The following is a 12,090-nucleotide window of genomic DNA, read 5'->3' as shown; positions in this document are numbered from 1 at the left end:
ACGACGAAATAGCCTACTTTTCTGTACCAAAAATAACAGAATCGAAAAGCAACACTATTCAAAATAAATGCTGAAAAGTTCTACTTTTCAGCACTGAAATGGGTGCTGAAAAGTTGAACTTTTCAGCACTTGTTTCGAAAAGTAACACTTTTCAACATTTTTTTGATTTAAACGATTTATTGACAAAATACTTGAAAATTTGACATAAAATTTCACTCAGTGTGTGTTTTTTTGGAATTTTTTCAGCACTCTTCGTATTTATCCAACTCAGTGAACCTCGTTGGATAAATGTACGACTCGTGCTGAAAAATCCTCTTTTTGCAACTTGTTGCATAAACTACTATTTCAGAATCCATTTGTTTGATAAAAAGTTCACGCCTAACATTTGAAAATATCTGAAATAAGTGTTTAACCCTAAAAAGCAAAAAAAAAATAAAATTTAAGATATCATCCGTTGGAAAATGAAGGCTGAACAAGTGAACCTGAGAAAATCCCGTTTTGCAAAATATAAAAAAATGTACTAAATTTTCTCACTTTTTTCTAAATCTAATAAAAAAATACATCTTCAAAGATTTCAAGCAAAAATATCAATTTGAAGAATGCATTTTATTAACATTAAAAGTAACTATCGATTTGAAATTTGATTTGGGACCATCCATAAACCACGTCGACACTTTTTTGGGAAAATCACCCCCCCCCCTCCTTCTTGGACAATTGTCCATACAAAAAAAACTTTTTTCTATGGGTTGTGGACAATCGCTTCCCTCCCCCCCCCCCTAAAATGTCCACGTGGTTTATGGATGGTCCCTTTATTGAAATTTTGCTAATAATATTTTGGGTTTTATCAAAAATTTCTAACTCCGGTCCCAGATTTTGCACATTCAAAACTGTGGCGCAAAATACAGTTCAGACTCGATTATCCGAAGCCTCGATTATCCGAAGCCTCGATTATCCGAAATTTCGATTATCCGAAGGTTTGTATGGGACTTCGGATAACCGAATCATGTTTGATTGCCTTTTAAATTTAAAAATGCTTTTTTTTTAATCTGTTTTCGCAGCCATTTTGAATCGAGTCTGGACAGTATGCATTTTTCGTCGTCTAAAACATATCTATAGAGTTTGTTGTTATAGATTTTATAAACATAATCTGCAGGATCAGGAAATTCCTTGACAAGATTCAGGTTTTTGAATATTTATATGGCCATTTTTTATGACCAGCCCGTAAATGTATATGGAGACCTGTATGAAAAAAAAAATGTTGCAAACTGACTTCTTTCACATAGGGAATAGACGGACCAAGTTTTAACCAAATTATAAAAAAAAATGCAAAGGGAAGTCGATAAGCGAATGACTCTTAAATTGTTTAGTAAATTCTGAGCATAAAAGCCTTCTTCCAAAAAAACTATTCATAGACACATCATTTTTGCGGTTTGTCATCAGGTTTGCTCACCTGCCAAGAGAGTGTGAGAGAGCAAACAAGAGGTGCTTCGGACGGGAGCGTTTTTATGCTACCACGCCATGCTCTGATGGATCTAGTGCAGCAAACCTGCGGGCCACCGACGCGTCGAGAGACGAGATCGTTGATATCGTTGACTCTGAACACTGTTTTGAGCGACATCTGCACCGCCGACGGCCGCATTATCGAAAGTGCGAGCTTATCGTGGATCTTGGTCGAGAGTCAACTGTTAAACTGCCTGTTTCAGGTGAGTGGATGTACTCTCTTGGGTTGTACGAATAAGACAGGAGAACGTTCGAGATGATAACGGAGTCGTTGGATATGGTAATTGGTAACTCGTTTCTAGTACTGACAACTATTACCAGAGTAGAGTAAATGGATACATTTTGAACAAATTCCTAATTCATACTTTTACAAACGTAAATTTTATACATTTCTGTACATTGTTAGTACTAATTTTTCTGTTTATCATAATTTGAAAAAACATTGTTACTTTTTTCATCTTTTCAATTATATTTTAAATAATATTAATAGAAATAAAAGCGGTTTCTAAAAATATTTAGTTTTCCAAAACTCCAATTCATCCTAACCGCGATCATCGCTCTCTCGCAAACTCCAACAACTTGGTGAAAATATTACGTTACAATCGGCCACTTTCGCCGAACGCACCAACTCCAACTCCACCTGAGCTCCAGCCAAGCTAGTCAGTTGCGATCCGGCGCTCGTGGAGTTTGGACCGACTTTCTGCAAAAGTCTCGTGGTGTCTTGCGAACCGTGCGGGCCTTTGCCGGTTTGAGGTCCCGTGGGCTGTTTAATCGGTCGTGAGATTTGTTAATAGTGAGCTAATGATCAAAATTGATCGAATAAAAAGTGATTAGTGGTTGAGTAACTTAGTGCATTAAAAACATTTGAAATTTGAATAATTATCAATTGTCAATAACATTTGAAAATAAACTATATTCAAGTGAAGTGAAAAAATTCTCAATTACAATTCTACATCCTCAAATCTAAGAAGCGATTCAAATGACATCAAGTACACACCAACCTTAATCCGGTGTCAATTTTTCCGTCCAGTGAACGAGCAGAAACCGATTTTAGTAACTGTTTTTCCATCGGCAGCACACAGCAACAAGTAGCAGCTGCTCCTTGACGATCAAAATCTACTAAAAAGCGATCACGCGCCCTCTTCATTGAAAAAGAAAAACGAAGCGAAGAAATTTCTATCTCTTTGCACTCTAATTACGCTGCAGCTCAACCAGCCAGAGTCTTGTGCGCGCGCGCGCGCGCATTTGGTTTGAAGTTGAGCGTGGTGGCGTGGGTGGTTTCTGCGCTGGTGCTGGATGAGGGGGGTGAAATGCTGGAAGCGTTTGTGGAGGAGAAGAAGAGATAATGTACGCAAATTTGGAAAACGTGTGACGGAAGTGGACGAAAGTGGTGGTACCAAATTTCGATTTTTAATATTGAAAAGAGTTTTCAATGAATAAGAACGTTTGATTACTTTTAAAATATATCAAAAAAAGGTTGTATTAATGTATGAGCATTCCAATAGGAGAGAGGGAGCGACTCGATCCCCGGGGACACTTGATCCCAAGCCTGTATCTCGTCAGCATGTGGGTAAAACAATTAGCTTTGTTCTAGAAAGTTGTTGGAAATTGACTAAAACTCATTGTAAGAAAACAAAGAAAAAATAAAAAAATGTTTAGAATGAGTTACACACACTTTTCTAAAAAGTGCTACAAAAAACTTCCAAGAGATCTTTTTTCTTTGTTTTGATAAGTACCTATTGAAAACACACAAAAACTATTCAAAAAAATATTTTTTATACATGAATTGTTTGATAAACATATTAACTCCAAAACCATTACGTATTTGACGTTAAATTTATCGTCATACTATTTTTACAATCAATTGTTTAAAAAAGTGCGTTTAGGGAGACTTGATCCCTGCATTTTTACAGTCACTGGAATCAGCTTCAAGATTAAATAATTGGGCTGGGTTTTCGTACATAGTTTCCTTTAGTACAGTTGTACATAACTTACTGCAGTTTGAACCATTTTTCAAAAGTTTTGTAAACAAAAATTACCAGCTTTTGTAAACATGCTCAATTTTGGACTAAAAAAGAAATTTTTTAGTTTTTGAATATTTTGCATGCTAAACTTGTTATATTTTGAACACAAACGTACAGGTTTAATGTGAAATTGCTGTAACTTTAAAAAAAATAAAAATTTGGATGAATAAGAAACTTCAAAATGTTCAAAGGGGGATCAAATTACGCCCATCATTTTGAAAATGCCGGTTTAAAATATTTTTTTAAAACGCTTGGCATGATTCGAAGAGTTTATCTGGTGAAATACCCTTATCAGCCAAACATAGTTGAATTCATGCAAAAAGTTCATAGTTTTGTGAGAAATAGACAGAGTTATGTGCGATACAAAAAAAAGGGGATTAAGTCTCCCCACTCTCCCCTATAAATAATCTGGAATGAATGTCAAGCAATAACCATATTATTGCCATTCAAAAACCTTTGAATGCTTAAAAGTTAAATATATAGTTTATTTCTAAACTTCTAGTGTTCTAGTGTGTTCTAGTCTTTCATGCTTTTTGTGTTATTTTCAAATTTGATTTGTTTTTTATACTTAATTTATGCTGATACAAACTTTATTAAAAGCTTTTGTCTCTCGGTTATGGTCAAGGTCGAGGGTAAAAAAATGTTAAATGCCAAGACCTATTTAGAAAAAAAACTGCTTTTTATATTGTAACAGTACAACTACCGAAAATAAATTTAAAATATCAATAAACTCGTGAAAGTATTATTTATCCTAAAGTTGTGCGTCTTTATTCAATCTGTGAATATTTATTAAGCCTGAAAGTCCTCTTCCCTTGTTCGCATTAATTTCCCATAAGCATTTTCATCACTTTGAGCTAATGGTGCAGTTTCTAAAGCTAAAAAATTTCAGTACTTTAATCTACAAAACCGGAGGAAATCCAGATATTCGCAAAAACTTAACAGAGCAATTTTCTATGAAATCGGTCTTGTTTTAGAATTATTTTTTTTTTGTATTTTTTAATTCGACTGACACTTTTTTGGTGCCTTCGGCCATTTTGCATCATAATGTCCATATAATTTTCCATACAAATTTGGCAGCTGTCCATACAAAAATGATGTAAAATCTGTATCACTGTATCTTTTTAAGGAATTTTTTGATCAATTTGGTGTCTTCGGCAAAGTTGTAGGTATGGATATGGACTACACTAAAAAAATGATACACGGTAAAAAAAATTGGTGATTTTTTATTTAACTTTTTGTCACTAAAACTTAATTTGCAAAAAAACACATTTTTTTCATTTTTTGATATGTTTTAGAGGACATAAAATGCCAACTTTTGAGAAATTTCCAGGTTGTGCAAAAAATCTTTGACCGAGTTATGAATTTTTCAATCAATACAGATTTTTTCAAAAAATCGAAATATCGGTCGAAAAAAATTTCAACTTCATTTTTCGATGTAAAATCAAATTTGAAATCAAAAAGTACTCTAGTGAAATTTTGATAAAGTGCACCGTTTTCAAGTTAAATCCATTTTTAAGATGACTTTTTTGAAAATAGTCGCAGTTTTTCATTTTTTTAAATAAGTGCACATGTTTGCCCAATTTTGAAAAAAATATTTTTGAAAAGCTGAGAAAAGTGTTTAAAAACAGGAAAATTGATGTTTTCTAAGTCTCACCCAAACAACCCATCATTTTCTAATGTCGATATCTCAGCAACTAATGGTCCGATCAACAATGTTAAAATACGAAACATTCGGTTTTTAAAACAAGACAAACATTTTAAAAGGGCGTAATATTGAATGTTTGGCTCTTTTGAAATATTAGTCTTGATTTAATAATTTTGAAAATATTGTTTTCGACAAGATCGAAAAATTTCACCCATGTTTCTTATTTTAACATTGTAAATTGTAATTCAAAAAAGTTGTAAGTTGTAGTTGTAAGTTCAAAAAAGCTAAATATAGAGACTTTTCTTAGCTTTTCAAAAAAATTTTTTTTTCAAAAGTGGGCAAACATGTGCATTAATTTAAAAAAAAATTAAAAACTGTGACTATTTTCAAAAAGTCACCTAAAAATGGATTTAACTTGAAAACGGTTCACTTAATCAAAATTTCACTAGAGTACTTTTTGATTTCAAATTTGATTGGCATTGTTTGTGGAAAAAACGTGATATTTCCACCAAAAACCCACATAGGAGGCAATCATTCCCGCTTATCACTAGCTAATTTATTCAAATTAAAAATAAAATCGAATATTTTTCATCAATAGGACGTTGTAAAATTGGACGTTGGAATTTTCTTATCAGAGCGTTTTAAGGCAACTGAAAACTTCAGTAATCAAAAGTTTTCGGTTGCCTTAAAACGCTCTGATAAGAAAATTCCATATGAAAGTTTTACGTATTTTATGTGAAATTTCCTAACGAATCGGATAAGCATATTTTCAGACATAAACTCTTTTGGCGAGGCACCGTAATACCGTTTAATAAAAAAAACGTGTCTTATCAAATATTAGCGCAAAAACACCGGAGCAAGGAATTTCCTTACAAGAATTTTTGATATTGAAAAAAGTTTTTCATATATTAATTTACACGCACTACTCCTATCGGACTTCGATCTAAAATGATTTTACTTTTACTTTTACGGAAAAAGCTCATAAGCCCGATCAAGTGAAAAATAACAATTTTCAATTGAAAGTTTAGGCAGTAGAGGGTTGATGTAGATAGTATTTCAGATTAAAACGTTTTGTACAATTTAGTTTACAATGAACTTTAGACACTATTCCAATCACTTTCCTCGAAATTTCAGCATCAATTCTCTGGACTTTCGCAGTTAATTTTTGTAAATTTGTATTCACATACAAACTATGTGTAGAAAAGCAGCCATTTAACACATGAGTTCATTCCAATTTGTGTTTTTTTATAATACATATAAGAAAAGTCGCAGTTACATCAAATCTATAAGAAACATTTTTTATACATGAAATAAGTATTGAAAAAATTGGAAACATTTGCAAAAACATTACAAATTTAATTCAAAAGTTTTATCCCAGCCAATTAAATTTGTTATTTTTTTCAGGAATGTTTTTGATTTCAGTACAGTCCAGACTCGATTATCCGAAGGCCTCGGAAAAATTCCACTTCGGATAATCGAATCACGGAAAACTATTTTTTTTCGCTGTCTATTTTTTTTTATTGTTGAGCATGTATGACCCCTAAACTACGCAAAAATTATTCAGAATTTTTATTTTTTTAAAGGCAATCAACAACTCAAATTAAACTAAAATGGGGTCGTAGATCTCAAATTTTATGTTGAAAACAAGAAAATGAAAAAATACATTTTTTTATTCATGATTCGATTATCCGAAGTCCCGTACAAACCTTCGGATAATCGAAACTTCGAATAATCGAGGCTTCGGATAATCGAGTATGGACTGTAGTATTCAAATATTTCTTTGTTTTTTTGCCATCGAAATTGCTGCTAAGCATTGTAGAGATTTCAGCAGTCAAAAAGATAACCATGATTCAATTATTCATTTTTTTAATTTTCGGTTGAACTTTTTTCTACATCGATCACAAAATCACTTTTGTTGCTGGGGAATTTTTGTTTATTTATAATTTGTAACCTTCAAATTTCTTTTACATATTTTACATAAAAAATGTATGGAAAAGTTTGCTTCAAACCTAGGGGGATCGCAGTAAGCTATGGTCGCGTCCGGTTTGTTTGATTTTTCGCTCCGCGTTTTTTTCGTCTTCTAAGGATTTCCGTCAAATTCTTATCGGCTAGTTCTAGACGAACTTGTGAGTGGCAGTGGACAAGGTGGAGATGGTGGAGATATTCGGGATTCACGTTGCGTTGCTGCATGTCCGGGAAGACGTCGCTGACCTGGGATAGAGCCTCAATCGCGCAGATGACGAGGAAATCTTGGCTGATTTGATGCGGCCGGATTGGCGGCTCCTAAGAACTTAGGAGCTGCAGGTTGGGACACAATCTGGCTGTGTCTTTCGAAGATTTTAAGATTTGCTGATTTGGTGAGAGCTTTCCATCATTATTTGCTAAATGATTATATTCCCTTATATTATTATACTATAAATTTATTAGCCCTCCTATCCCTTCCTCACTTTCCCATTCCTTAATCCCATTTTGCCCAATTCCACTTCCCCCTAAAAATATGATTATCTGCCAAATTTACACTAACACACCACACCTAACTGATCCGGAGCGTTTGGTACGGTATGTCCACGCATCCTTCCTCCCCTGTAGATTCTGTGGAATGTGATCCGTTCACAGAATCCTCTCTGCGGTAAACACAACGCAGTAGGGCTGGCCGCTTTAATTTTTGTATTACATTTCCGGGTGATCTCGGATGTATTGCAATTATTAATATTGACAAGAAAAGTGCTTGGGGCGTAATCTAATCACAAGACTTTCCAGCATGCTTTCATCGGACTGGCTGCGTTTGTGTTAGATTAGATTAGATTAGATTAGATTAGGAAAAGTTTGCTTCAAACCTAGATATACTTAATTTATCAATTCCTGAAATCACAGAGAATTTTGCCCGCTCAGTTTTATACCTCGCGGGCGCGCAGATCTTCGTGCGCACTTCCAAGAGTTGAGACCTTCCCATGGTTATTGCGTGACACCCGCCCAGATTATGGTGCCTGCCTGCACCTTGACAAAGTGCATCAGCCCCGGGCGTGCTCCGGCCCACAATTCGCTACAACGCTACAACGGATATACGAACCGTGAAACTAAAACCTGAAAGGAAAAGTGGTCGCGTGTCCTGAGTTTGGTCGCGTGTCTGAGAAAGAAAAGCGTACGGGGGAGTGGACCTATTTTGGACCTAAGGTTATTGAATTGTGGGTTTGTTGCTTTTATGACAATTTAAGAAATAAAATCCATTTAAAAAAAAATCGTTAGGTCCAAATTAGAAAATCTACCCTAGAGTCAAACGAAAATCGGGATCAAGATCAAGTTTGGCGAAAAGAGCGATTTTCGAGCGTGTTTTAACGGCTTTTCACTTCGTGTAGGAACACGCCACAGCGCGGTGACACGTACGGAGAGCGGGATGAAAGGCGAACCCAAACCTGAGTGGGTGAAAATCAGCGTTTGACAAGACAAGACAAGCAGAAAACTTGATTAGAGTGGAGCCCGCGAATTAAATTTATGGGTGAAACCCGCGCTGGAGTGGCTTTTAATTGAACGGGTGGAACCGTTTCCCAAAAGTGAGTGAAAACAAAACACAAACAATCGAGAAAAAAAAACGAGTAGAGGAAAATCAAAACAGATTCGTGGGAGAAAAAGTGTCGAAATCAAACAAAGAGAGTAAAAGTAAAAATTAAAATCAAACAAAGTGAGGGAGAGCAATCGAAAAGGAAAACAAAAGAAGAAGAATCAACAAGTGAACAACAAAAAGAAAATAGAAATAATAATAACTCATCGACACAATAAAAAAATGGCATTGATGTGACAACGACAATTGAAAAATCAGAGTGAAATAAAGGAAAAGCCACTCTGTGAGAAGAAAAACTGACCGGTCTTGGGACGACAGCTGGCGCAGCAAAAAACATTAAATAACACATAAGAAAAAGATAGCCGGAATGGGTCTATTTTTACTTTTTGCAGCGGCCGTGCTGTTTACTTTCACTGGAAATGGTACGTATACAAGAGTCGCGACTGAGTCTGTGAGTTTTTCTTGCGCGAGATTGTGTGTGGACACAAGATGCATTTCATTTCGACTTGTTTTTCTTATTCCTTTGTTTTTGCGCTCTGGTTTTGCTCGAGTTTACTGTAAACTTTTGCGATTCTGGAAGTAAGTCACTTTTTTTTCGGGGGGGAACGAAAAGTGGGAACATTACGGTAATATGCATTGCGCAATTATCCGGTAATGGAAAAAGTGAAAGGCCGAACCAGAGTGTTGCAATGATAAACGTGATTAGTTATGTTACCGCTAAAGTTATCATTAAATTTATGACAGCTATGATTAAAGTAATTGCCGATAAATATTTTCATAAACGATCAATTTAAAGTCGATCAAAGGTAAATAAAAGAGCTCTTATTGACTGATGACATCTTACTTTCATAAGGAGATATGTAACTTCTAAAAAATCTTCAAAATTTCTACAAAACAAGTTTCTTTAAAAGAGTTCTCCAAAAAATAAAAGGTAGACTTAACCGAGTTTAAGATGCAATAACCGTCAAAAAATACTGAGACGACCAGGCGGGGTAAGACGGCCATCTCACTGTTTTACTAAGTATACTAATGATTAATACTAAAATTTTTAGCAATACTGTTCCTCATGCTAAATAATGCATATGGAGTCACCTTTGCCAAACCTATTGTGTGAAATAGTATAAAAATAGCTCAAAATAAACAAATAATTTTTCAACTTGAAACTGGATGTAATTTTCATGAATAACAACTTCAGGATTTTTGTTAGGTAACAATATGTATTCCTTTCTTTAAATATTTGTTCATGTTAAATTGAAGTTTTCCCTAGATTATGTCCCTCGGAAAAGTTTAAAAAATGTGAAGAGCTATTTGAGCAACTCTCTACGAAATCGGCCGATTTCGACCATTTTTATTTTTTGTATTTTTTTATTTGACTTTAACTTTGTGGGGGCCTTCCCTATGACCAAATAAGCTATTTTGCGTCAGTGTCTTGCGAACCTTCGTGGTGAACGGACACTAGAGCTGCGGTATTTTTTACTACCTAAGCTCAGAGTTATTTCAAAACAAAATTCACAGTCTTTTTAAAGACTACCTGAGTTATTTTCCAAAATTCTAAACAGTCTTTTCAAGACTAACCCCGCCTGAAATTTTGTTGTATTTTACAAACGAAGCCATCTTTTTAAGAGAACTTTGCTTGCAAAATGCGTCAAAACAAAGGTAAACGCAAATCTTCTGAAGATTTGGTCGTTACGTCGGTGAAGCGTTTGAACGCTAAACCGGCTAACGGAAACAGAAAAAGAAAACAGCCTCTTCTGAGGTCTGATTCTGATTCTGAATGTGAGGTCAATCCTCCAATTCCATTGACAAACAGTTTCGGTGTTTTATCCGAAACTGATGACAAGGAACCTTCTCCTCGTACTGAGCCTTCTGCCGTCGAGAAACGAGTAAAGGCTCCGCCAATTGTTGTGACTTCCGTCTCCGATTTGGCCAGCTTTCGAACGCAACTGAAGAATTGCAAGGAAACTTGCAATTTGAAAGTTTCGTTCCAGCTTGGTCGAAGAGGAGAATGTCGCTTGTTGACGGAATCTTTACAAGATCACCAAACTTTTGTTGGTTATTTGAAAACCACAAACACAATTTCTACACGTATGAGACCAAGAATGCTCGGCCATTCAAGGCGGTCCTGAAAGGTCTCTCCAACGACTTGTCGGTGGATGAGATCAAAAACGAACTTAAGGTGTTGCTTGGCTTTGCCCCATCCCAAGTAATACCAATGAAGAAAAAATCAAACGGGAATATTTCTCGCTTTGGTTTGACTTCACAATTTTATCTGATTCATTTCAACAGAAATGAAATCAACAATTTGAAACTTTTGGACAAAGTTCAGTTTTTGTTCCATGTACGGGTAAAGTGGGAGCATTTTAAGAAACATGGCGGTAATGGCCAGAATCTGACCCAGTGCCGGCGTTGCCAGGCATTCGGTCACGGTACTGATCATTGCGCCATGGTTCCAAAATGCATGGTTTGCGGGGATTCTTCTCACGACAAGGACAATTGTCCCGTGAAAGAAGTCACCCAATTTAAATGTGCAAATTGTGGTGGAAATCACAAATCAAATTTCTGGGATTGCCCCATCAGAAAAAGGTTTTGGATTCTCGTGCTAAGCATCAGCCGAAATCCAAACCGAAATTTTCTCAAAGTCAGGTTGTACCTGCATCTTTAAATCAAACGTTCGTGCTGTCTCACTCGAACAATTCTAGAAATACCCCTACCGTGGAAAAGTTAGGTAACAACAATGGCATTTCTTATGCTAACGTCGTTTCGGGTTCGGGTTCATCCACGAATTTTAAATCCTCTACCAATTTTTCTGAAATTGGGCAGGTACCTCAAATCTCATTTGAAAATTTTTCTGCTGGCAACGCTTTGGGATCTTCTGATCTCGGCGATGTTACGTTTGAAAAATGACTTTTTGCAAAACTCACTGTTTGGTTTGATTCAAACAATGAGTAATGCTACATCCATGATGGAAGCAATCCAGATTGGATTAAAATTTGCGAATGATGTTGTTCTTACCCTGAAGTTTAATCATGGATCTAAGTAATTCCATCAATATTATGAATTTTAATGCTCGCTCTTTAAAAGCGAAAGAAAATGAATTTTTCAACTTTTTACGAGTTCATAACGTGCATGTTGCTGTTATAACCGAAACATTTTTAAAAACTGGCACTTATTTGAAAAGTGATCCAGATTATAAAGTTATAACCAATAACCGAATGAATCGAAATGGCGGTGGAGTTGCAATAGTTATCCACCGTAGTATGACTTATAGCACGTTACGTGACTTTAAGTTAAAAGTTATTGAAAGTTTGGGCATTGAACTTGAAACTTCTTTTGGGAAAATTATGATTGCAGCTGCATATTTG

At 35.3% G+C, this 12,090-nt stretch overlaps 1 protein-coding gene across 3 annotated transcripts in view; it reads left to right on the top strand.

The window, feature by feature from the left end:
• Positions 1 to 2,176: 2,176 nt before the first annotated feature.
• Positions 2,177 to 12,090, top strand: part of LOC6036693 (chitin deacetylase 1) — a 47,555-nt gene continuing 37,641 nt past the window's right edge. Inside the window, exons 1-2 of one of the 3 annotated variants that reach the window (XM_038255787.1) lie at positions 2,177 to 2,274; positions 8,526 to 9,150. In XM_038255787.1, the coding sequence (XP_038111715.1) occupies positions 9,096 to 9,150 (55 nt within the window). In that variant the 5' untranslated portion in view covers positions 2,177 to 2,274; positions 8,526 to 9,095. Of the gene's footprint in view, positions 2,337 to 8,525; positions 9,151 to 12,090 lie in introns of all 3 variants that reach the window. The other 2 variants (XM_038255785.1, XM_038255786.1) reach the window with 2 other exon arrangements.

Source organism: Culex quinquefasciatus, chromosome 2 (assembly GCF_015732765.1).
Source record: "Culex quinquefasciatus strain JHB chromosome 2, VPISU_Cqui_1.0_pri_paternal, whole genome shotgun sequence".
In the NCBI taxonomy this organism is placed as follows: Eukaryota; Metazoa; Arthropoda; class Insecta; order Diptera; family Culicidae; genus Culex; species Culex quinquefasciatus.
The sequence above is the reverse complement of the archived record's forward strand: the minus strand, read 5'-3'. Positions and strand labels throughout refer to the sequence as shown.